Here is a 26,946-nt window from a genome sequence, read left to right as displayed (position 1 = left end):
AGATGTCATCAATGTAGCACAAGTAGAGTAGGGGCATTAGGGGACGAGAGCTGAGGAAGCGTTGTTCTAAGTTGGCCATAAAAATGTTGGCATACTGTGGGGCCATGCAGGTACCCATTGCAGTGCTGCTGATTTGAAGGTATACATTGCCCCCAAATGTGAAATAATTATGGGTGAGGACAAAGTCACAAAGTTCAGCCATCAGGTTAGCCGTGACATTATCGGGGATACTGTTCCTGACGGCTTGTAGTCCATCTTTGTGTGGAATGTTGGTGTAGAGGGCTTCTACATCCATAGTGGATAGGATGGTGTTTTTAGGAAGATCACCAATGGATTGTAGTTTCCTCAGGAAGTCAGTTGTGTCTCGAAGATAGCTGGGAGTGCTGGTAACGTAGGGCCTGAGGAGGGAGTCTACATAGCCAGACAATCCTGCTGTCAGGGTGCCAATGCCTGAGATGATGGGGCATCCAGGATTTCCAGGTTTATGGATCTTGGGTAGCAGATAGAGTACCCCGGGTCGGGGTACTAGGGGTGTGTCTGTGCGGATTTGTCCTTGTGCTTTTTCAGGGAGTTTCTTGAGCAAATGCTGTAGTTTCTTTTGGTAACTCTCAGTGGGATCAGAGGGTAATGGCTCGTAGAAAGTGGTGTTGGAGAGCTGCCTAGTAGCCTCTTGTTCATACTCCGACCTATTCATGATGACGACAGCACCTCCTTTGTCAGCCTTTTTGATTATATTATCAGAGTTGTTTCTGAGGCTGTGGATGGCTTTGTGTTCTGCACGGCTGAGGTTATGGGGCAAGTGATGCTGTTTTTCCACAATTTCAGCTCGTGCACAGTCCACACAAGAGATCTACTTCCTGGACACTACGGTGCTAATAAGCGATGGTCACATAAACACCACCCTATATCGGAAACCTACTGACCGCTATTCCTACCTACATGGCTCTAGCTTTCATCCAGATCATACCACACGATCCATTGTCTACAGCCAAGCTCTACAATGTAACCGCATTTGCTCCAACCCCTCAGACAGAGACAAACACCTACAAGATCTCTATCATGAATTCCTACAATTACAATACCCACCTGCTGAAGTGAAGAAACAGATTGACAGAGCCAGAAGAATACCCAGAAGTCACCTACTACAGGACAGGCCCAACAAAGAAAATAACAGAACGCCACTAGCCATCACCTTCAGCCCCCAACTAAAACCTCTCCAACGCATCATCAAGGATCTACAACCCATCCTGAAGGACGACCCATCACTCTCACAGATCTTGGGAGACAGGCCAGTCCTTTCTTACAGACAGCCCCCCAATCTGAAGCAAATACTCACCAGCAACCACACACCACACATCAGAACCACTAACCCAGGAACCTATCCTTGCAACAAAGCCCGTTGCCAACTCTGCCCACATATCTATTCGGGGACACCATCATAGGGCCTAATCACATCAGCCACACTATCAGAGGCTCATTCACCTGTGCATCTACCAATGTGATATATGCCATCATGTGCCAGCAATGCCCCTCTGCCATGTACATTGGTCAAACTGAACAGTCTCTACGTAAAAGAATAAATGGACACAAATCAGACGTCAAGAATTATAACATTCAAAAACCAATTGGAGAACAGTTCAATCTCTCCAGTCACTCGATTACAGACCTGAGGGTGGCAATTCTTCAACAAAAAAATTTCAAAAACAGACTCCAACGAGAGACTGCAGAATTGGAATTAATTTGCAAACTGGATACAATTAATTTAGGCTTGAATAGAGACTGGGAATGGATGAGTCATTACACAAAGTAAAACTATTTCCCCATGTTATTTCTCCCCCCCACCCCACCCCACACTGTTCCTCAGATGTTCTTGTTAACTGCTGGAAATAGCCTACCTTGCTTGTCACCATGAAAGGTTTTCCTCCCTCCCCCACTGCTGCTGGTGATGGTTCATCTTAAGTGATCACTCTCCTTACAGTGTGTATGATAAAACCCATTGTATCATGTTCTCTGTGTGTGTATATCAATCTCCCCTCTGTATTTTCCACCAAATGCATCCGATGAAATGAGCTGTAGCTCACAAAAGCTTATGCTCAAATAAATTTGTTAGTCTCTAAGGTGCCACAAGTACTCCTTTTCTTTTTGCGAATACAGACTAACACGGCTGCTACTCTGAAATCTACACTGATTCCAGTTTGGTATTGCCAGGTTGAATTTGGCCTGTTCTCCTTAAAAGTACAAAATACAGAATTAAACTTCAGCATATGAATTAAAATGACTACTTACCAATGTAAGACCACTTAGATCCTGTTTAAAAAAAAAACAAATACAGCTGTGAATATGTGAAATTGAGCTTATTCTATATAGTGTCAAAAAAGCAAACTGATTTTAAAACTCAGCTGGTGAATTTTACAGTACTTAACTATCTTCTGATTTCAGCTGTCCAGTACAACAAGGCCAGTTTTCACAGATTATTAAAGACTGAACCCATGTACTGTCAGTCACAATGATCCCTGTGCTCCTGCCTACAGAGCTAGAGAATCTGTTAGTTATTTGAGTCCTTGGCAAAGGCAGTGTTTCTTAGTGGATAGACCCTTTGACGGGCACTCATGAGACCTGGGTTCTATTCCCAGTTCTGCCACTGGCCTCCTGGGGGACCTTGGGCAAGTCACTGTCCCCCTTCTGTGCCACAGTTTCCCTAACTGTAAAATGGGGATAATGATGCTGCCCTCCATTGTAAAGCACTTTGAGAGCTACAGTTGAAAAGTACTAAATAGGGGCTAGGATGGATGGATGGATTTTATTAATTACCTCTCTAGAACCAAATTTGTTTGAATGGCAAGAGACAATACATAGAAATCAGCTCTTCTCTCTGGCTGGTACAATGTGAAGCATAAATGGGCAGGCATGTGGTTGTCATTTAAGGTCACATGCATAGTTCAGATGATTGAAGCACACCTGCAGCAAGCAAAATGTTGATTGTCAGCTGCCAAAGTGAGAGATAAAAGGAAGTCCTTTCTGCAGAATCATTTTGGGTATTCACCAGATGATGCTTGTAGAAAATGGCTGTGGTTTGTTAGGAGACAGTGTAAAGGCCTCTTCCTGTGAGGTGTGAGACCATGACTTGGTGGCTATTGTTTGCCTTATTTGTTAAAATAGTCAATGGGATAAATTAATTCTTTACATTAGGGACTGAATTTGGGCCAATATCTTTGCAGGTCACTGGAAGGTCAAGAAGTGTCATCTCTGTAAGAAGCACAGCAATATTTTAAATAGTTGTTGGCTTTTGTTAGCCTGTCAACCTAAGTATCAGAATACACAAAGACAAGATTCAGAAATAAAATTGGGGAGCATAAATAACTAGCCAGGATTGATTAAAATCTTGAATGTGGTCCATAGTTTGTCAATTTCCACAGCTACAGATCACACCAAATATAGCTTTGATATTACTTGCAGCACTATACTGTTGGTATTCAGATCTGATAAGCACACTCAAAACAAACTCTCACATTTCTTGTTAATGAAATCTCTCTTGCTTCTACTCAAAGCAGAGGTGACTGGTTAGAGTAAAATTCCATTTAGTCATTCTAGTGTGGGGTGGAAATGTTTCACACTAAGGAACTGTTCAAATGCTTTTTTTTTGTATGGGGATCTATTCATATTTTTAAAACTTCAAGCTTTTTCATGGAGTTAGAGCACTTGTCCTCATGAAGGACTGACATACCTGAAGTAGTATTGGTTCCAAGCTTATGCAAATCTTAACTAGCCCAAACTTTGGGATATTTAGATCTTTGTTTTCATTTGGAAAAGGAACCTAACTTATGAGAGTCTGACAACTAGCATGTATATACATAATAAGTGATTCTTGTCTGACTTTCCAGTGTCCTGAAGTGCAGTTACCTGCATAGCCCTGCACATATACACAGTTTAAATCATCAGGATGAACTAGTAGGGCTCTGCAAAGTAGAGGTACTTAGCCCTTGTGTCCTGATTAGGGGTGGGATTTTCAAAGCAAGGTAAGGTTAGGCCTCAAATTCTGTTTCAGTGGTTATGGGGCCCCGGTTCCCTTGCGCTGAAATTTTCAAAGGAGATGCAAACTTCCACACTGCAAGTAGTAGCTGAGATAGCAGAATTAATGCACTCTTTCGGACTTTTATTTCAGGCACCTTGTTCTCTCCTCCCCCATCTGTTAAAAACAACATATACCCTGTGAGGGGCCACATACTAGCCAGATACAAGTCTGATAAGACTTGTAAAAATGCTAAACAGGCATTAGAAATCCTACAGGGTTTGACTGGCTTAACTCCAGCAGCTACTTTACACTAGCACGCCCATTGGCAGAGCTAGCCTGGGGTTGGGGGATTTTTCCCTAAACTGTCAGTGCAGTCACAGCTGCAGTGCTTACTACACAGAAATACCAGGTATTAACTGTCCCATTTCCCTCCGTGGCTGCATCTACAGTGGGAAAATTGACCTCTATAGAGCTGGCTGAAAAATCTTCAGTGGGACCATTTTTCCTCAGAAAATGCAGTGCGTCAAAATCTAAATGCTTTATGAAATTTTGCTTTGGAACAAAAAGGGAAGGAGGGGGAGTTCCAGTAACGTCATGAAGTTCTGTTCTGGAATGAAAAGTTTTGATTTTTTAAAAACTTTTCTTTGATTTTTTTGTATTTTATGTATTATAAAATTTAAAAAGTCAAAATGAAACATTTTTATTGACTGAAATTGAATTTTTTTTCTGAATTTTTTGTGTGGAGAACTTTGAAATGTTCAGGTTAAATTTCAAATCAGAATGAAAACAAATTTCAAAATCCTGCTGACTTGAAGGTATAAATTGTCTCCAAATCTGAAATAGTTGTGGGTGAGGACAAAGTCTTGTGTGGACTGATCCAGGCTGAGGTTGATGTAGAAGCTCCCTACACGAACATTCTACACAAAAATGGACTACAAGCCATCAGAAATAGCATCCCTGATACCATCACTGCAAACCTGGTGGCTGAACTTTGTCCTCACCCACAATTATTTCAGATTTGGAGACAATTTATACCTTCAAGTCAGTGGGACTGCTATGGGTACCTGTATGGCCCCACAGTATGCCAACATTTTTATGGCTGACTTAGAACAACGCTTCCTCAGCTCTTGTTTCCTTACACCCCTACTCTACTTGCGCTACATTGATGACATCTTCATCATCTGGACCCTGGGAAGGAGGCCCTGGGAAGGAGGCCCTGGGGAATTCCACCATGATTTTAACAATTTCCACCCCACCATCAAACTCAGCCTGGACCAGTCCACACAAGAGATCCACTTCCTAGACACTACAGTGCTAATAAGCGATAGTCACATAAACACCAACCTATATGGAAACCTACTGACCGCTATACTTACCTACATCCAGACCACATCATACGATCCATTGTCTACAGCCAAGCTTTAAGATTACAACCACATTTGCGCTGATCCCTCAGACAGAGACAAACACCTAGAGGATCTCTATGCATTCTTAAAACTCAATGTTGTAGTGAAGAAACAGACTGACAGAGCCAGAAGGGTACCCAGAAGTCACCTACTACAAGACAGGCCCAACAAAGAAAGTAACAGAATGCCACTAGCCATCACCTACAACCCCCAACTAAAACCTCTCCAATGCATCATCAAGGATCTACAACCTATCCTGAAGGACGATCCCTCACTCTCCCAGACCCTGGGGGACGGGCCAGTCCTTGCTTACAGACAGCCCCCCAACCTGAAGCAAATACTCACCAGCAACTACACACCACACAACAAAAACACCAACCCAGGAATCTATCCTTGCAACCCAGGAATCTATCCTGGTGCCAATTCTGTCTACATATCTATTCAAGGGACACCATCATAGGACCTAACCACATCAGCCATACCATCAGGGACTCGTTCACCAGCACATCTACCAATGTGATACATGTCATCATGTGCCAGAAATGCCCCTCTGCCATGTACATTGACCAAACCGGACAGTCTCTATGCAAAAGAATAAATGGACACAAATCTGACATCAGGAATCATAACATTCAAAAATTAGTAGAAGAACACTTCAGTCTCCCTGGTCACTTAACAACAGACCTAAAAGTGGCAATTTTTCAACAAAAAAACTTCAAAAACAGACTCCAACGTGAAACAGCAAGGTGGAATAAATTTGCAAACTGAACACCATCACATTAGGCCTGAATAAAGACTGGGAGTGGTTGGATCATTACAAAACCTAAACCTAATTTCCCCAATACTAATTTCCCCCTCCTGTTACTCATGCCTTCTTGTCAACTGTCTGAAATGGGGCACTAATTATCACTTAAAAAGTTATTTTTCCTCCCTTGGTATCCTGCTGTTAATTGAATTGTCTTGTTAGACTGACCTCACACTTGGTAAGGCAGCTCACATCTTTTCATGTATTTATACCTGCTCCTGTATTTTCCACTCCATGCATCTTATGAAGTGTGTTCTAGCCCATGAAAGCTTATGCCCAATAAATTTGTTAGTCTCTAAGGTGCCACAAGGACTCCTCGTTGGTTTTGCTGATATAGACTAACACGGCTACCACTCTGAAACCTGTCTAAATCTCAAAGACTCCATGAACACACAGGTGCTGAGCAGTCCTCTCTCCCCCAGATCCCTGCTGCAGTTCTCCCTTATTTCCTATATAACTGCACTGGATTTTTTCTTAATGGATGAGAATTAACTGCAGCCAAAAGCCATGAGGGGAGGGCTGATCATCTTTTTAAAACAAAAAAATCAAGTCTAGTATGTAAGAAAGGTGGCATTTCACAGTTACTTGAGCGATGTTTTTCCTCCTTAAAATTAAAGGGAGGAGTATACGGTGCTCCCACTAACTTAGGGTAGGTCTCTTTTCTGCCTCACTCCCTGAGGAGCAGAGAGATCACAGACTGAGCAGTACTGAGTGTGGAATGAGTCCATAACACAAACTCACACACTCTTCCCCAGGAACGTACCTGCCCTGAGAAATTTCCTAATGCTTAGTCCAAGTAATCTGCTAGAACAACACTAATTAACATACTAGGGAAACCCATAATCTCTCCATTTTACTGCCCACGTTAGACGTGCCAGATTAGGAATGCCAATAAAATAAAAATCTGAAAGGCTTTACCATTTAACGGTGCTTGCACTGAGAGCTGTGTCTTTTGGAAGAGAATAAGCACTGCAGCAGCTGTGACTATTCTGAAGCTCTTGGCTGGCATCTCAAGGAAAGATTTATCATCTCCCAACAGTTCACAGGCTTTTCTTCACTCCCTGAAGAAACTCCCTTGCAGATAGCTGGCTAACAGTAACTTGCACACAGAGCTGCTGCCAATGAGTTATTACCATTCTCTCTCTTTTGGTCTGGTTTTTATAGAGTTCCTCCTCAGACTCAGCCCAAAACAAATGATGTCATCAGAGACCTGCCTTCCAGGTCACTGCATCTTCATGAAACTGATCATTACCTTGATAACCCCTACTCAGTTGTGCTGCAGAAGTGTTAGACCTTGGCACTTAGCTGGAGAATTGAGACGTGGAGCTTCAGAAGCCTTCAGAAGAGATGTAAATGCCTAACAAATGGACATTGCTTCATGGGGTATTTATCCTTTGCTTGCCAGTTCTAGCCCGGAGGCCCTCCCCCAGTTCCCACATCCAAACCACCATGATTTGGTTGAGTGGATGTGGGTCCAGGTATAAAAGACCCCAGAGGCTGAGCTGAGGGAAAGGACTGTGGTCAGACTCTTAATAATTCAGGGGAAATTTGGAAAATTCCTGTCACAAACTGTCCAGGCTGTGAGAAGGGGATTTTCCCATTGAAGCCACTCGGAACTGACAGCAGAGCTGAGATGGGACAGATTGAGAATCATCAGGATACAGCCCAAAGGCTACATCCAGTATACGTATGAATGAGGGGAGTAGTATGTGTGGGAGGGAGGAGAGGTAAGAGGGCATGTCCCCTGAGGAAGGGGGTGAGGAACATTGCCCTGAGGAACACAGGCTGCATGTGGGGAGTGCACACCATTCTCCCACAGGGGTCCCAGGCTACAGTTGTGGAAGAGCCTTTCTAGCTCTAAGGTTGTGGGTGTTTATAACAAGTATTAACTACTGATTGCAAGTAGTTATTGACTATTAAGTATAAATGGGTATTTATTTTCCAAACTATTCATTATTGTTAGCATTGTTATTGATTAATTGATTATTAGCATTCAATAGTACTACTTAGCATAATTAATCACTCTGTTAAAGGGATAGTGTCTATGGGGCTGTTGAGAGACTGGCTCAATTCAAAACCTTCCAGCCCCTAACCAGGCCCTGAGAAGAGCTGGCCCAGTTTTTGCTCTGTTGGAGATCCTCCTCTCCCTGTGTGCACACATTGCCAGCCAGCTGACTGGCCTCCCCACTTTCAGCAGTGCGTAGGAGACAGCCTCATGGCCCAGCTCTTCCCATGGCCTCCAATAGAGTTGGGCAGGGCTTGACATGAGCCAATCTCCAAACATTCCACTGCCCCCTCTCATGGTTCTTTGCAGTATCTTGTAAGCCTTTATTATGATTGTTGATTATATTTTTGTAGGCTGGGCTGGAGGTAGTCAGAAGGGGATGGGGCTTGAGCTATAGTGATCATGTTTTTAATGCTCTGTTTGTTTTTCTGGTTGGCTGCTGATTATTATTAGTAATCTTGTTTATTATGGCCAAAGGCCAACCGAGAACAGGGCCCCTATTGTGCTAGGTGCTGTACCTACATAGAGTTTACATAGTCTGTGCCCTGAAGAGCTTACAATCTAAATGGACAGGAGAGACACAGGGTGGGGAAGGGGTCTCACGCACAAGTAGAGCGAACAGTCTGATGGAGACACATGACAAGTTAGTGCCATGATTTTGGGTTGAGGGTCATTTAAGAGGGGATCAGCTAAATTCAAAGGGAAGGGAAGGACAGTAATGGGGACAGGGCAGAGGAGAAAAGGATGAGAGAGGAAGGTATGCAGTGAACCTGAGGTGAAGTGACTGTGTGGGAGAATGACAGAGTGGGATGGAGCAAATTGGCACCAGGCACCAGTCTGTAGGAATTTCTGACCATGGGTGTGAAGGTCCCTGCTTTGGTTGCATCTGCTCTTACTGGCTGGAATCTCAGCTGGTTCTGCTCTGCTGTTTTTACCCTGGGGCACATGGCAGGGTTGGTCACCTTTGACATTTTGAATGAGGATACAGTTTAGGATTTTGTTCTGAGTGTAGGTTTGTTGGGGGTTGCACAAATGGACTAAATGAGAGTGGAGTGAAATGGCACAAAGGGGAAGCTGGGAGACAAGAGCATTTCAGGTACTTTTTTTTTTCTTGAGCATCAGATGAGAGAAACAGGCAGGTAGCTGAGAGAAAACAATCTCCCCTGACTAAAATTCAGCAGAATTTCCTTGAAAGTTTTATTGCAAAGCACACATTAGGTATCTACATCCAATTAGCATGCACCATTTTTCCCACCTGAACTTGGCTGTCTGTCCCCAAAATCAAATATCTTCTAAACCAAGATTTTCATTCATCAATTTCTCTGACTGCCTGAAATGTTCTGACAAGTATCTAAAGTGGAGCACTGAGCAGCTCTGGGGGTTTTGTTTTGTTTTTTTTTTAATGTCAGGTCATCGGAGAGGCCAATGGCTAAAATCCATGTAAGTGGAATAGGATATCTGTTAAGTTACTGCATCTTCTGTGCACTATTATCCCAATATCTGCTGAAAGAGAGGACAAATATTCATGTGTAACAAACTTATCGAAGCAAAAAAGTAGTAAATTTTATAGGTAACTGAGTAACTTGCACACACTTAGCTACTTAGGAAGATGCAACATATCCATACTGGAGCATGTGATAACCATTTAGCTCTTCTGTAGTTATAGTAGAGTTTAGCATTTGTTAAGTGCATGCATAGCATGACATAATCACAAAAGGAAATGTGCATTAACTGCAGGTTGTGTTCCCCTTTAATTTTCTTTATGTATAATCTCATGGCCACTTGTCCTACCAGTCTTCTTACTATAGCAGTGGATATGTTTTAGATAATGATGTGTCCAACTTTTTTTATCGTTCCCATTTATACATACAAAGATTAAAGGATTATGACTTTCTAGGCACAAATGGTCTCAGAAGGGTCTAGCTACAAATAGTTGTGCTCATGGCAGTACATCTTTTACCCTTTGAAATATGTTCTAATACTGAAGTTTACTTAAATTTTTTAAACGACATTTCTGCAAAGTGAGGTGTTTAATTTGTTTCAGGGCTCTTCAGGTTCAAGGTGTTTTACCAGTGTAAATTCCAATGTAACTTGGAGAAGTCAGGGCTGCCCTGCACACTGGAATCTTTCTTTCTGGTTTAAGCATTACAGAGGTAATGAGCAGATGCCTGCCAATGACAGGAGATGCAGCCTTGCTGTCTGTCATTGCTTTGGAGAGCCTCCAGAAAGCATGAGCCAAGCTTTTTGGATGAGAACTAAAGTGCTGGGATGGAACGTTGTCTCTGAACTGCTACAGGGAGAAACAAGGTATGAAGAAATGGTAATAGATATGACACAACAGAGCCTGAGTTTTCTACCTGCTAAACAGAACTATCTTAATGCAATGGTAAAACCGAGATTATAATCCCATAATAATGATATTTAAAGTTGAGGTTCCCACAGAAATTCTAAACTCCGTCTTTTTGCACACATGCCTTGCCTTGCAATAGGTTATTTCATTTCATGATTCCGTTTCATTAGGGAAGGGAGTGTTGTCTAGCAGTTGGAGCAAGGGACTCTTCAGGAGTTGTAGGATCTGTTCTTATCTCTGTCACTGTTTAGGCAAGACATCTTACATCTTTTTACCTCTCTTTCCACAGCTATAAAGTGGGGATAATGTTTGCTTGTAGAGAGTAAGGTGTTGTGGCTTAATATAACTTCATATCTGCAGCACTTTTCATCTGAAGATATCGTAGCATTATTCAGCCACATTCTGAGGCCCTTACTCCTGTTGAGTTGCTTCAAAGGAGCTAATTAAGAACTAAGAATCTGGCCATAGGTTTGTAACTTTCAGAGTAGCACCCGATACCCTTGCATGTGTTAACATACATTATGTGGAAAAATACAAAAATATCATTCTGCCCAGATCTCCATGCTGCCTACCCCTCCACCCAAACGTCATTTATGGCTATGACTTTTTTTGTCCTTTACTCACACCAGTTATGTGCTACTTTTCATATGAGCCTGTATTGTTTATCCAGGCTTCCAATTTAATATGCCGAAAAATGACCTCCTGTACTTTAAAAAAATAAATAAATAAATAAATAAATAAGCCATTTTTTGCATGAAGGTTTCCACTTCTAAAGGTGGTATTCAGTGTTCTGTCTTGTACTGCATTGTACATTGTATTTTAATATTGTTAAGTCTTCAAGGCAAGAACCTCACTTGTTTAAGTCTTATTTACTGTATAGCAGGGTGTACTAGAGTGCTATATAAATTTAAATGTGAACATCAGATGGCATAGCTTGAACTTTCCAGACTCTCACATTAGACCATAAATTGCTGTTGGTCCACTGAAGACAAGGGGAGACTTAAGTACAACTCAGTGGCAGGATCTGGTCCCATTATAATGATACGCCCACAAAATTCAGATCAGATGTTGGAGGTTCGGATCCAAATTCATCCATGGCCCCTCCCCGCCAACTCCCAGCTGAAATCTGAGAAAGTTCTACTTTGGTTCTGGCTTGGGTAGAAATTAAGCTGAAAATTGACAGTTGCCCAATGGCAAAGTGCATTCTAGAGAGAATAAAAATAGTAAAACCTGCTGGGTTTTGTGTATCATACAGAAAAGTAACTGTGGGGGAAGTTTCAGAGTAGCAGCCGTGTTAGTCTGTATTCGCAAAAAGAAAAGAAGTACTTGTGGCACCTTAGAGACTAACAAATTTATTTGAGCATAAGCTTTCATGAGCTACAGCTCACTTCATTGGATGCATTCAGTGGAAAATACCTCTGAATGCATCCGATGAAGTGAGCTGTAGCTCATGAAAGCTTATGCTCAAATAAATTTGTTAGTCTCTAAGGTGCCACAAGTACTCCTTTTCTTTTTGTGGGGGAAGTATTTTTCTGAAGTTGTATGTGCAGAGGGAAGAGCAGAGCAGCTTTCTATCACATGCAGCCTTGAAGCCCAAGTACTTCCCAAAATTCTTCCTTGGGTTGACGCCAAACAATTACAACTGAAAAATGGCACTGGGGAGGTGTGGTTTGTGGAAATGTAGGAGGAGTTGTGGGAGAGTTTGGAAACAACATTCTTTTTCTGCAGAAAAGACTGCACATCTCTGCAGTAACTTGCCATTACCTTACCACCATACACACCTAGGTGTATGATATCAAGCTTTTGATGGACTTGGGTGGGAAATAAGTGGGAGAAGAGTGTTTGATGTGAGGCCCACTCATTCACAGCAATTTCAGATTGCAGGGCTCAGAAATATTCTCTCCATCTTTATGCCCATCTTGACCCTGTAGGCCCCCGTTATGGAGGATGGTGTTACAGAGTGTCCCCAAACAAGTCATCTGTGGATTATGTTGCTCCCATAGCCACAACCCCTGTAGTTTGCCACATCTTGGTTTTCTCATGGAACAGATGTTATGCTGCCATTTACTATGACTGACTTACTGTATCTTGTGGATTTTCTTCATATTTAGCTCCTTAAATGCTTTTCTTCTTGGAAAGTTGTCACCTGATCCCAAGTAAGTAATAATCAGATGAAAGGTTATCTCTATGTGTGAGGAATCCATTCTAGCAAGGAATTAAATTGGGGATCTGGATATTAAAATGGTCTCCAAAATGCCTGATCATTGGTCAATGAGGTAATTTCATTAGTTTGTAAGAACATTAAGCTTTGGATAGTGTTGTTCATATGACCCCTTGACAGCAACTGATCCACTTTGGAGCTCTCTTTTTGGCCCGGTCTGCAGTTCAATGGTAGCCAGCCCACTCGAAAGCCTGAAGAAATAAGGCTGTATATTGAGAACCTGCTTTTATTAATGTGGTTTCTTATTCACCTCCTAGCCAAACTGGATTTCTAGGAGTAAAGCTTAAGTGCCTTATACAGCTCCCAGCAGTCACTGGGAGTCTTTTTCATTTATCTTAATGGGAGATGGGTGGCTTGGACCTTCATTTTGTCCTTTAATCATCCTGCAAGCACAGTACCCATGGTGAATGTATGGCACACCTCACCCATGAAAAGCACAAGAAGATGCATCACGATGGAGTTGGGGGGAGGAGTCATTCTGATTTTAAGGACAAGTGTTGGGCGACTTGTCTAAGACAGTAAGAGTTTGCATATTGCAAACTTTGAAATGGCTTGACTGAAAAATGCGTCTTTAATTTTAAAAAATTAAATGGGATTGAAATGGGGGTGAAAATCCTTTGGCATGAGCAATATCAAAGTTCCATGGATATGTGCCCATAAAAGAATTGTACTGATCGTATGGCTAAGTGGCAAAAGCAAACAGCTGAACGGATTTTCTATTAGGTACGGTGCATACTGGAAACAGAACAGAAACAAAAAGATCAGCTAGAACCAAAAGAAGGAATTAATTCAGCTTCTGAAATATCAAAACCACTCTGGTTCATAGTGACACCTAGTGGTATCCTATGGGATGTTTGCTTCATAAAATGTTGAGACTAGTGCACATTAAAATTAAACTAATAGCAATGAGGCATAGTGCAGGTGCGTGCTGTGCCAGTCTTGGTCACAGCTTTGTCCAAGTTTCTCAGTTCTGAGCTACTTTTTTATGTGGCTCTTGAGAAGACACTAGATGTCACTCCACTGTCCCAGTTGGCTGGTAGTTCTGTTGGGTGCATAAACAGAGGGATTAGGCTGAGTCTACACTTGATCTATATTGGAACATAAACTCTGGTGTAAGGCTAGTGCCAATGCCTATTGCCCCCACCTCTGCAGCATGTTTAGTTTTAAAGATTAAATAGTTTGTGCAAACCTTCCATTTTTGTTCTCTTCATCTTTGGATGGACTCCTAGAGGGGGCAGTCCATTGTTAAACTAGACCAGAGGTGGGCAAACTACGGCCCACAGGCCACATCCCTCCTGCTTGGCCCCTGAGTCCCTTGCCTGGGAGGCTAGCCCCTGGCCCCTCTCCTGCTGTTCTCCCTCCCCCGCAGCCTCAGCTCACTGCGCCGCCGGCACAATGCTCTGGGCGGCGGTGTAGCAAGCTCCTGGGGCAGCGCAGCTGCAAAGCCCGGCTTGACCCAGTGCTCTGTGCTGTGCGGTGCGTAGCTGGCCACGCCGCCAGCCACCAGTGCTCCAGGCAGCACGGTAAGGGGGCAGGGAGCGGGGTGGTTGGATAAAGGGCAGGGGAGTTCGGGGTGGTGGTCAGGGGGTGAGGTTGTGGATAGGGGTCGGGGTGGTCAGAGGGAGGGAACAGGGGGGTTGAATGGGGGCAGGGGTCCCGGTGGGGGCAGTCAGGAAGGAGTGGGGGGGTTGGATGGAGTGGTGGGGGGCAGGCAGGGGTGGGAGTCCTGGGGGGGGCAGGCTGGGGACAGGGAGAAGGGGTGGTGGATGGGGCAGGGGCCCCGGGGGGGCAGTCAGGAAGGAGAGGAGGAGTTGGATGGGACAGCGGGGGCAGTCAGGGGTGGGGGTTCCGGGGGCGGACAGGGAGTGGGGGGAGTGGATGGGGCAGGGATCTCAGGGGGGCCTTCGGGGAACAAGGGGTGTTTGGATGGGGCAGGAGTCTGGGGGGAGCCATCAGGGGGCCAGAAGTGGGGGGTGGATGGGGGGGGCGAGTCATGCCCCCCTCCTCTAACTGGCCCTCCATACAATTTCCAAAACCTGATGCGGCCCTCAGGCCAAAAAGTTTGCCCGCCCCTGAACTAGACTGTTCCAGTTGACAGGATTTTATGTGGGGTATTTTTGTGTTGAGTGAGTTCCTTGTTGCCTTGACACTGATTTGCTTAATGTCAGAATTGCATTTGTGAATAATAGGCAATAAAGGAAGTTGTTCTCTAACATCCTTGGAAGAATGATATCCAGCCTAATGCAGGATGATAAAAAAATTTTGTTGCCTGACAAGTGAAGCAGATGTATTCTTCAGGAACTAACCCTAGTAGCTGCAGCCTTCAGCGTGCACCCTTGGCCTTTAGTGCTAGAAATGCCCTCTTCTTGGAGCAATGTGCATTGGCAGGTGAAAACCTGTTTACTGGTCATCATACCAGCCAAGCTCTTGTTGGATCTGGCTGCAGTGCTGGTTACAGGCGCTTCTCACAAGTGACCCAGGATCTGGCAGGAACAAGATCTGATATCTGTTTCATGTAAACATACAAGCTCTTCCTTTAATCACTGATGTAGGAGGAATAGCTCTCCCGCTGAATTGCTACTGCTGCTTTTCACCCTGCAGCTTTATTGTGGAAAGCAACAAATTGGCCTTCAAGGGGGTGAGCGCAATAGAGCTCATAGCTACAGTAATACCTAGGACTCCTACTGCACTTTTCAGCCAGGTATCAGAAAGCATCAGTTCCTTTTGTTATGTGCCAAATGTAGGCTTGGGGCCTAGTTAAATCTTGCAGTATTCTGCATGGGAGATGAGCTTGCTTGAGAGAGCAGCCCAAATATCTGGGATGGTAGCTCTAGTAAATAGAGGTAGGACTAAACCAAATCCCTGAATCCAAATATCTCAAAACTTCAGGGGCTGAATTTTGCCCTCAGTTACATCTGGGCGTACACCATTGAGTTCAATGGGCACAACCCACTAGGGAAGGGAGAAGCTGGGAGGCACATGCTTTTGTGAGACAGTAGGTTCCCCTGGTCAAAGTATTCCACAGTCTTTTGTCTTCAAACCCTCTCTGTCTCAGTTTCAGCTGCTGCCACTCTTATCCTGTTGCTTTGCAACAGCCACACAAGAGAAGCCCAGAAACATAATTCCAGAGGGGGTGAAGAGCAATTACAAATGGAACTGACTTTTAATAGGAATTCCAGTAGATTCAATTTGAATCTTGCATTTGGTTTCTAGTGGAGGACTAGTAGCTTGAGGAATCAATAGATGTACAGTATTGCTCTCTTCCAAAATCCAGTTCTCAACTGGAATTGGGTGAGTTTTCAGCAGTAACTTCTATTATTCCTATCAGCCAGTGCATGACGGGCAGCTGTAACTTCAGTCTCTGGAAAAGTGATTGTTCAGTCCTCCTGGGTGCAAGGTATATTTGGTCACTATGACTCTTGCCACCTTAGCAGAATGAATGACGAGATTGGGATGAAGGTTCTCCCAGAAAACTCTTTGTGAATGAGCCTCTATGTATCTGGGCAGAAGAGTCTACTGTAAAGCAAACTAGCTGGGAGGAGAGAGGGGTGCCAATTTTATTTATCAGAAGGAATACATCAAGAAATTTAAGAGTTCTTTACAATAGCTAGCCAGCTATTAATGATTAGTGCATGTTGCATTATGAATGATTGTCAAAAAGACTGATCTTTGAAGTGAACTTTGCACTTTCAGATTAGCAGTGTGGACAATAGATAGTGTGTTTTCCAAGGCAAGGGGGGGATGAGTGCGAGTCCAGAAGCACAATGAACAGCTGTAGAATTGTACTCACTGTGGTTTTATTTTGTACTTGCCTTGTTTTCTTTACATCAGCAAGACTGGAAGGTAAGAGAGCTACTTTCTTTAACATATCTTTGTATTTTGTATGATGTACAACACCAAGGCGCTGACCATTGGTCATTATAGACTACATGGTTATGGAGCTTTCTCCACCTGTAAATTACATGCTGCCTCCTTCAAATTCCCTTTGCAGAAGTTACTTTTCACCTGCCCTCTGACATTTTTTATGCAGTGTCAATAACATAATATACTTTCCATCTTCCCCCTCACAAGTATAAGCATGCTGTGATCATCTCTTTAACTAGTGTTACATAAATAAATAAATAAGGAATATTATTCTCTCCAATAAATATGATTTCATTGCTGTCTAGCAGAGTATTTCAAGTGAGATTAGGGATGGGTGCTAAGTGTTTCTGGATTTGTTTCTTTTCACATGAGTTGTTATCAGTTTTAGGAAAAAATGGCTTGAAAAATATACCTAATTTTATAATCCAATATTGTATTGTCATGGATGCAATATATTGCCACTTTTGTGACTACAAAATAATAGATCTGCATCAAATACTTTGAGCCTTGTCACGTTTTAACTAAAAGTGCGTTGTTGCTGATACTATCTAACATTTATCTTGTAAAAAATACACCCAAATTAAGATTTTCAGTCGGTTTCTTTTTGACAATAGCTTGGTAAAGTTTCATTTACAGTTTTGAAGATGTAAGTGTTAGATATATAAAATATTCATCCAAACCAGCAAATGATGGAAATCACAAACTGAATTGTATGCACAATTGCAATACTTTCATGTAGAATTTTATGCTAACGATGCCCAATTTTTAAAAAAAATACTCCTCTAGATTTAATCTGAGGCCACCTTTTACTTTGCTGTAGGATTGTTCTGCATGTGGTGTTTGACTTGATTGTTTTAAATATGCCCATTGCTCATCAGCTGCAATATGTATAATTAACCACTTGTCTACACTTTTTCCCATCCCATGCGACTCTATATAAAGATACAGAGTTCAGTGCTTGTTTTTGTACCAGTCTGCTATTAGTCTTGGTTTCCAGACAATATGGATTTTCCACACTCCTGAGCGATGCAGTTATGCTGACCTAAATCCTGGCATAGACAGCACTGTGTTGATGGGAGAGTGACATAGCTACTACCTCTTGGGGAGGTGGATTACCTATGACAACAGGAAAAGCCCTCCTGTTGGCATAGGTAACGTCTTTCTTGAAGTGCTATAGTGGCACACAGATGCATTGGCGCAGCTGCACCACTGCAGCATTTTAAGCATAGACAAGCCCTTTTGCAGAATGTCACAGCTAAACACAAGATGGAATAGATTGTTTAGCATAAATAGTTAAGACATATTTCAAGGTGAAGTGGCCTGTTAACACCTCTCCAGTCATAGGGAGGGAGCAGTTTGGGGGGGAGGGGTTGTTAGTGGGTTATTGATTGTTGTAATAAGCCATAAATCCAGTGTCTGTATTCAGTCCATGATATTTAGTGTCTAGCAAAGTTATGAATTTCAGCTCCCATGCTTATCTCTTGAAAGTGTTTGGCAGGTTTCCTTTGAGGATGTGGACTGATAGGTCTGATATAGAGTGATCACTTTGTGAAAAGTGTTCACCCACAGGTGATGTGATGTTTTTGTCTTTTATCATTTTCCTGTGTGAGTTTATTTGAGAGCATCTAAACTATCTAAACTACTACATGCCACAAGGGGCCACAACGGTGGTTCCCGTAACCCACCCAGCAATATTGTTAATCTATCCAACTATACTCTTAGCCCAGCAGAAGAATCTGTCCTATCTCGGAGCCTCTCCTTTTGCCCCTCCACCCCCACAAACATGATACAGTTCTGTGGTGACCTGGAATCCTATTTTCGATGTCTCCGACTCAAGGAATATTTCCAACACACCTCTGACCAACATATTAACCCACAGAGACCTTCCTACCAACACTACAAAAAGAAGGATTCTGGGAGGACTCCTCCTGAAACAGCCGCCTGGACTTCTACATAGAGTGCTTCCGCTGATGTGCACGAGCTGAAATTGTGGAAAAGCAGCATCGCTTGCCCCATAACCTCAGCCATGCAGAACACAATGCCATCCACAGCCTCAGAAACAACTCTGACATCCTAATCAAAAAGGCTGACAAAGGAGGTGCTGTCGTCATCATGAATAGGTCGGAGTATGAACAAGAGGCTACTAGGCAGCTCTCCAACACCACTTTCTACAAGCCATTACCCTCTTATCCCACTGAGAGTTACTAAAAGAAACTACACCATTTGCTCAGGAAACTCCCTGAAAAAGCACAAGAACAAATCCGCACAGACACACCCCTAGAACCCCGACCTGGGGTATTCTATCTGCTACCCAAGATCCATAAACCTGGAAATCCTGGATGCCCCATCATCTCAGGCATTGGCACCCTGACAGCAGGATTGTCTGGCTATGTAGACTCCCTCCTCAGGCCCTACGTTACCAGCACTCCCAGCTATCTTCGAGACACCACTGACTTCCTGAGGAAACTACAGTCCATTGGTGATCTTCCTAAAAACACCATCCTATCCACTATTGATGTAGAAGCCCTCTACACTAACATTCCACACAAAGATGGGCTATAAGCCGTCAGGAACAGTATCCCCGATACTGTCACGGCTAACCTGGTGGCTGAACTTTGTGACTTTGTCGTCACCCATAACTATTTCACATTTGGGGACAATGTATACCTCCAAGTCAGTGGCACTGCGATGGGTATCCGCATGGCCCCACAGTATGCCAACATTTTTATGGCTGACTTAGAACAACGCTTCCTCAGCTCTCGTCTCCTAATGCCCCTACTCTACTTGCGCTACATTGATGACATCTTCATCATCTGGACCCATGGAAAAGAAGCCCTTGAGGAATTCCACCATGATTTCAACAATTTCCATCCCACCATCAACCTCAGGCTGGACCAGTCCACACAAGAGATCCACTTCCTGGACACTACGGTGCTAATAAGTGATGGTCACATAAACACCACCCTATATCGGAAACCTACTGACCGCTATTCCTACCTACATGCCTCTAGCTTTCATCCAGATCATACCACACGATCCATTGTCTATAGCCAAGCTCTATGATATAACCGCATTTGCTCCAACCCCTCAGACAGAGACAAACACCTACAAGAGCTCTATCATGCATTCCTACAACTACAATACCCACCTGCTGAAGTGAAGAAACAGATTGACCGAGCCAGAAGAGTAACCAGAAGTCACCTACTACAGGACAGGCCCAACAAAGAAAATAACAGAACACCACTAGCCATCACCTTCAGCCCCCAACTAAAACCTCTCCAATGCATCATCAAGGATCTACAACCTATCCTGAAGGATGACCCATCACTCTGCCATGTACATTGGTCAAATTGAACTGTCTCTACGTAAAAGAATAAATGGACACAAATCAGACGTCAAGAATTATAACATTCAAAAACCAGTTGGAGAACACTTCAATCTCTCCGGTCACTCGATTACAGACCTAAGAGTGGCTATCCTTCAACAAAAAAGTTTCAAAAACAGACTCCAACGAGAGACTGCTGAATTGGAATTAATTTGCAAACTGGATACAATTAACTTAGGCTTGAATAGAGACTGGGAATGGATGAGTCATTACACAAAATAAAACTATTTCCCCATGTTATGTCTCCCCCCCCACCCCCTCCCACCCCCCACTGTTCCTCAGATATTCTTGTTAACTGCTGGAAATAGCCCACCTTGCTTGTCACCATGAAAGGTTTTCCTCCTTTTCCCCCCCTGCTGCTGGTGATGGCTTATCTTAAGTGATCACTCTCCTTACAGTGTGTATGATAAACCCATTGTTTCATGTTCTCTGTGTGTGTATATCAATCTCCCCTCTGTTTTTTCCACCAAATGCATCCGATGAAGTGAGCTGTAGCTCACGAAAACTTATGCTCAAATAAATTTGTTAGTCTCTAAGGTGCCACAAGTACTCCTTTTCTTTTTGAGAGCATCGTGATTGTCTGGCTTCTCCCAGATAGTTTCTTTTGGGACATTTAGCGCACTGGAGGCGGTTCACCACATGTTGTGATAGGCATGTGTCGGACCCACAGATCTTGAAAGGTGTGCTGCGGTGGGTGTTGATCATTGTAGTGGTAGAGAGATGGCTGCAGGTTTTGCATTTGTTGTTCTGGCAGTGTCTGGTGCCGCTTTGAATTGGTGTGTCCTGGTCTGTGGGGAACTTGAGCATGGAGAGTTTATGGACGAGAAGAGGGGATTCAGAAAAGATTTCTTTCAGGATGGGTGTGACGTTCCATTCTGGTGTTATCTGGACCGGTGATCTGCTAGGTCACTCCAATCCTTGACTCTGGGAGCCTGCCTTACCTTGCACTACTGTGAGAACCCCCACTCCTGGGCTGTTCATGCACAGCCTCTGGCATGTAAGCTGCTCCTTGGACTGTGCAACCGAATGACACTAGCCAATATCTCCAGTCCCAGACACAACCCTAGGAACCTCCTTGTTGCAGAGTCCAGTTATGCCCACTGGATGCTGCAAGCTTATATAAGTTTGTCAATTTAACAAAGAAATTGATATGTACCAGGCTTGCTATCCCAATGGAAGCCTCTGTCACACTTCAAACCAAACACACTGCTTCAGGTAGAATAAACAAACAAATGTATTAACTATAAAGATAGATTTTAAGTAATTATAAGTCAAAACATAACAAGTCAGATTTGGTCAAATGAAATAAAAGTAAAATGCATTCTAAGCTGATCTTAACACTTTCAGTGCCCCTACAAACTTAGATGCTTCTCACCACAGGCTGGCTGGTTGCTCTTCAGCCAGGCTCTTCCCTTTGATCAGTGCTTCTGTTGCTTGGTGTGGTGTCTGTGGATGTAGGTGGAAGAGAGAGGAAGAACATGGCAAATGTCTTTTTCTTTTATCATGTCCTCTCCTTCCTGTTGGCTTTGCCCTCCCCCCCTTTCAGAGTCAGGTGAGCATTACTGAGTCTCTCGAAGCAAGGTTGAACAATTCCCCTCATGAAAGTGTGTCATTGCATTGTAGCTCCCTTGCTGAACAATGGCTGTTGATGAGTTGTTTTACACCCCGCCCGGCATTGGTTACTTTCCTTGCTGTTGCCTCTGAGGAATTAATATCTGGTTGATTTCCCCCAACTTACAGCATGTTTTAGTGACAATCATACTACACAATTCTCATAACTTCATATGCATTAACGTTATACATATATGGAGAGAGAAATGACTTTCAGCAGATCATAATCTTTCCCCTGATACCTTACAAGGTATGCTTTATACATAAGATCATGATTATATGAAAATGAGGAATATGGGGGTTACAGCACGCTCCCCCAAGGTAAAGAATATCACACTTCCCCCCTTAGTTTACTGCAAGAGGGTTAGACACTGACTAGCTTGAAGGCAGTTTGTATTATAGTTCTCTTGGCACCTACTGGGAAGCCTTGGAGTGTTCAGCACTTGCCTAGGGCAGCTTGGCCATGGGATCCCATTTCCAGAGGAGGTACCAGACAGAGTCTATGGCCAGGAATTGTGCCAGAAACTGTACAGGAGCCTATCCAGACCAAGGGAAGCTTAAAAGCACACGAGCCCAGAGTGTATATCCAAACATAGCTGACTGGTGAGCGTCTGGCATAGGAAGCTTGATCAGAGCTGTCACAAGACCATTGGACTGTATCCTCTTGTTGTGTGTAGTGCTGGCCATGTGCCAGCAACAGGATGCTTCCCTGTTTATCTTTTCATCCCCGGTCTCTAGTTCCCTGCTGTGGAGGCTTCCTCTGGCAGCCAGCTCCCAGGTTCTGCCTCTATCCCACTGCCCCTGCTCACATGTGCAGCCTTGTTCTCACCTTGAGTCTCATCTCCTCTGACCTCTGGGTGTTTCTCCCTTTTCCTGTACTTTAGGTATTATGGAGCACTCTGCTGTGTAAGAGTGCCCTGCAGTGTCTAGAACCTTTCCTTCCAGTTCGGCAGGGGTGGGTGGAAGGTACTCATTTGACCCTGAAGTTCATTACAATTAGAGCATGTCAGAAAAAAATTCCAGTCATTTTTTATTTTGGAAAATTGTCTCATCCAACATAACTTTTCTCATAAAAGCTTCCTTTTCCATGATATTTCATTAAAATTTTCAAAAAAAAACCCCAAATGCCAAATCAAACAACATTTTAAAAAAAGTTGAGAGAGAAAACATGAACATTTTCAGATTGTTTTTTTCCTAAATTGTGGGGCTTCTCAATTTATGACCTTTGGAAAACAGTCAAAGGGCAGAAAATGTTGCTTTCTCTCTGAAAACAACTTGCTATTAAGTGTTCTCCTTCTTCCTCCACTTCTGTTATTGTGTCTCATCTGGCAAATATCAGGGAATGGTGTTGGGATGCAGTAAAAATCTTTTGCATGCTCTCAGACTGAGCACAGTATTTACAATGGTTCTAACTACAAGCTATTCAGAAATATTTCTAATCCTGGGTATGACTGACTTAGAGGTTCAAATATATTTAGCCGGTTAACTTCAAGGCAGTCTCAGAGCAAATGGGTGGGAAAGACCTTCATTTAACTAACTATGGACAAGTTGCCTGTGGTTTGGTGGAAATGTAGTGGATTGGAAATGGAGTGCAGGTATTTAAGGCTAACCATTAGCCTTCCTAACACACTATTAAAATAATCTCAGTGTTGATCTACAATTAAGAAAACTGTTTGGGTGTGGCGAAGATGTGCTGCTTTAGCATGCCAACCTTAGGTTGAAAAGATCAGCCTTGGGTGCTATGTGCCGGATTGATGGTGTACTATTCAATTTAGGTTCTTATGTTGTGCTTATCACTGTAGTATCTGATGCCCAGCTCCTCAAAATTAATTGGGTGCCTAATTCTCATTGAAATCAACAGGAGCTGGATGCCTAAATATCTTTGTGGATCTTGGCCTGGGTGCCTTCCAGTAGTGTATTACGTGACATGAGTAACACATGCTACGTGTGGCATAAACTGGCCACCAGGAAGTTTAGACTTGAAATCAGACGAAGGTTTTTAACCATCAGAGGAGTGAAGTTTTGGAATAACCTTCCAAGGGAAGCAGTGGGGGCAAAAGATCTATCTGGTTTTAAGATTCTACTCGATAAGTTTATGGAGGAGATGGTATGATGGGATAATGGGATTTTGGTAAGTAATTGATCTTTAAATATTCAGGGTAAATAGGCCAAATCCCCTGAGATGGGATATTAGATGGATGGGATCTGATTTACTATAGAAAATTCTTTCCTGGGTATCTGGCTGGTGAATCTTGCCCATGTGCTCACGGTTTGGCTGATTGCCATGTTTGGGGTCGGGAGGGAGTTTTCCTCCAGGGCAGATTGAAGAGGCCCTGGAGGTTTTTTTGCCTTCCTCTGTAGCATGGGGCATGGTTGACTGGAGGGAGGCTTCTCTGCTCCTTGAAGTTTTGAACCATGATTTGAGGACTTCAATAGCTCAGACATGGGTGAGGTTTTTCATAGGAGTGGTGGGTGACATTCTGTGGCCTGCGCTGTGCAGGAGGTCGGACTAGATGATCAGAGTGGTCCCTTCTGACCTTAGTATCTATGAATCTATGAATCTATGGTTCATTTTCTGTTCTGACAGGGAGACTCGTGCAATGGGGCTTGGGAAACCTTCCCTATTGCAGAACTGCTTACTGCCCAGAGCCACATTAGAGGTGGGAAGGGACATCTCCCTGGTCCTCACTGTTCTGAAGATTCTGAGTTGCAAAGCAACTGATAGGTTGGGTGGCAGGTGGATGGCAACCCTAAACTAAACCACTGTTGAGTTTGCTCTATCTTATCCCATGAACTGTCTTGGCCTTTGGAGCAGACCAGAATCCCAAGCAAAGATGGGATGGTTTGTTTGCTTCTCCTCAGAGCTGCGTCCTCTGTGTGCCACGGCCTAGAGGCACAATACAGATTCTCAAGCCACAGCTAAAAGTTCCATTATTCCAGCAAGGTGATCAAACGCATAGCTATGTATATCCCTAGAGGGCAAGAAGGCATAATGGTGAACACCTGCACCATGTCTGTGCTATGGTGGTGCTCCAAAAACTACTGCTGCTGCTGGAACTGTATAAACAGTTTTGTAGCCATTGAGGATTTCCTGAAAAACACTAGTGGGGAGAAATCTGTGCCCTTGAGCAAGCCACCTCTGTCACATGGCATCATGGAATGAGATTCACACAAAAGTCACCGTGCTGAGCTGCTTAAACTAGCCAGCAGGCAAAGCCGAGGAGAGGGGTGTGGCCGAAGCCCTGCCCCTCAAAGGGAGTCAGGTGTTTAATCTGTGGGCTGCAGGAAACTACCTCCCTGCCTTCCATGTGGGTGTCACAGCTGTGAACTCTTTCCTGGAGGTAGGCACCTTTTACCCAGTAGTACTCACCCAGGATGTGCAAGAACCCAGGTTCAAATCCCCTCTCTGCCTAACATGAATAACATGAATATGAACTCAGGTCTCCCATATCTTGGATGAGTGCCCTAACCACTGAGCCATGCAATAGGATGGGGTGTGGCTCTCTCAAGCTCTCTTGTTGAAGCTGTTCTAAATTACAAATTGTTTAGATATTGTGACGGGGCAAGGCCAGATGGCTATGGAAAAGTAGTGGGAGATAGATATATTAGCTCCAGGCTAAACAAATCCCTAGTACCTGGATAAGTGAAATGGCAGCTGCTCCAGGTCAATTAAGACACCTGGGGCCAATTAAGAACTTTCCAGAAGGCAGGGAGAAGGCTAGGTTGATGGGACACCTGAAGCCAATCGGGGCTGGCTGAAACTAGTTAAAAGCCTCCCAGTTAGTCAGGTGGGTGTGCATGTCTAGAGCTGTGGGAGGAAGTTGTGCTGTTGGAGAGGCTGAATAGTACACACCATATCAGGCACAAGAAAGGAGGTCATGAGGTAAGGGTGAAGTGGAGCTTGAGGAAGTGAGGGCTACTATGGGGGAAGTAGCCCAGGGAATTGTACATGTCATGTTTCTAAAAGGTCAGCTACCATAGCTGATACTATTAGGGTCCCTGGGCTGGAGCCCGGAATAGAGGGTGGGCCGGGCTTCCTCCCCCCCACCTTTACCCCCTAATTAATGACTGAGACTGGGAGACAACAGAGACAGTGCAAGGAAGGATAACTTCTCCTCACCTCCCTCGCTGGTTTATGATGAAAATGGCTCAGTAGACTGTGACCCTTGTCTCTAGAGAGAGAAGGGTTACGTGCAAGGTCACAGCCTCTGAGGCTAGCGAAATCCACCAGGAAATGCGGGCCCCATGGATGCAAGGACAGAGCTTTGTCACAATATTCATTGGAGCAGGGACTTGAACATGGATCTCCCAGGTGAATGCCCTAACAGCTTGGCTTACACAGTCGTTATCATTCTCTCAGTGGTGCACGGAATATTTAAGCTTTTTGTACAAGCTTCAAGAGGAGAGACAGGGAGAGAGAGACTACCATCACCATCTAAATGTGGGGTAACACCTCATTTGAGAAGGCCACTGGGGCTCAGGCAAGAGTTAGGCACGGAGCTGCTTGGAGGTGTCAGGAGTTAGGTGGCTTTGCACATGCCTATGGGCAGAAATTTTCATGCCTGTAGGGCTATGTGGGGTTTTGAGGATCTAAATTTTGGAGTTAGGTGCCTAAGGTGGCAGTTAGGCACATAAATCCCTTTGTTGGTCTAGCCCTTAGTCTCACAACAGGAGGACATGCTCAAGACCTTTATTTCAAGCAGCCTACAATTTCTTGAAAGACAGATACTCCAAAATGGTTGGAGACATGCACTGACAATGAATCTACATTTACTGGTTTGCCTGCCAGCAGTCAGGTGTATCATCTCAGGTTTTAAGGGATGTGGCTTATGGAAGTGCCTTCCTTATGTTGTTCTCTATTGGTTGAGCTATTTGTGTCACTGACACGTTAAGCAGTTGTGAGTAATAATGCTATTTTTGTATTAAGAACATTTATCCTTTGACTTCAATAGGATGGCTCCTGTATGCAAGGATGAGTTGCCTGAGAAATGCTGCAGGATCAAACCCCTGATCTGTCCAGAGGCTGGTGGGAATGAACACAAGATGTTCAGCACAGTGGATTAGCTTCACCTTACATGCAGCCATACTTAAACGGACAAGGCTTTGGCTGGACATTTAGTTTACTTTCCTTCTGTATGCTGGGTTTACTACCCTCTGCAGTAGGTGATTTTAGTGATCTTGTGTGTGTGTTCAATACAGCATAACATAGTCACTGTTTGTACATTGAAAAGCAGTACTTGTGGCACCTTAGAGACTAACAAATTTACTAGAGCATAAGCTTTCGTGA

At 43.7% G+C, this 26,946-nt stretch overlaps 2 protein-coding genes across 8 annotated transcripts in view; one reads left to right on the top strand and one right to left on the bottom strand.

Annotated features, from left to right (window-relative positions):
• CA12 (carbonic anhydrase 12) overlaps nucleotides 1–7,376 on the bottom strand; it is a 51,795-nt gene extending 44,419 nt beyond the window's left edge. For 2 of the 4 annotated variants that reach the window (XM_043493274.1, XM_043493276.1), the window contains exon 1: nucleotides 7,142–7,352. In XM_043493274.1, the coding sequence (XP_043349209.1) occupies nucleotides 7,142–7,232 (91 nt within the window). In that variant the 5' untranslated portion in view covers nucleotides 7,233–7,352. Of the gene's footprint in view, nucleotides 1–2,286; nucleotides 2,308–7,141 lie in introns of all 4 variants that reach the window. The other 2 variants (XM_038420152.2, XM_043493275.1) reach the window with 2 other exon arrangements.
• LOC122455393 (kunitz-type serine protease inhibitor bitisilin-3-like) overlaps nucleotides 1–26,946 on the top strand; it is an 83,999-nt gene that overhangs the window by 26,931 nt on the left and 30,122 nt on the right. Inside the window, exons 2-3 of one of the 4 annotated variants that reach the window (XM_043493279.1) lie at nucleotides 7,388–7,606; nucleotides 10,372–10,535. The exons of 1 other annotated variant lie outside the window; for it this stretch is intronic. Coding sequence is in view for 2 of the 3 variants with exons in the window: in XM_043493277.1 (XP_043349212.1) it covers nucleotides 16,564–16,642 (79 nt within the window). In the remaining variant the exon portion in view is untranslated. Of the gene's footprint in view, nucleotides 1–7,387; nucleotides 7,607–10,371; nucleotides 10,536–16,396; nucleotides 16,643–26,946 lie in introns of those variants that run through there. 2 more of the 4 variants (XM_043493278.1, XM_043493277.1) reach the window with 2 other exon arrangements.

The sequence above is a fragment of the Dermochelys coriacea genome, chromosome 10, assembly GCF_009764565.3.
Source record: "Dermochelys coriacea isolate rDerCor1 chromosome 10, rDerCor1.pri.v4, whole genome shotgun sequence".
NCBI classification, from domain to species: domain Eukaryota; kingdom Metazoa; phylum Chordata; order Testudines; family Dermochelyidae; genus Dermochelys; species Dermochelys coriacea.
The sequence above is the reverse complement of the archived record's forward strand: the minus strand, read 5'-3'. Positions and strand labels throughout refer to the sequence as shown.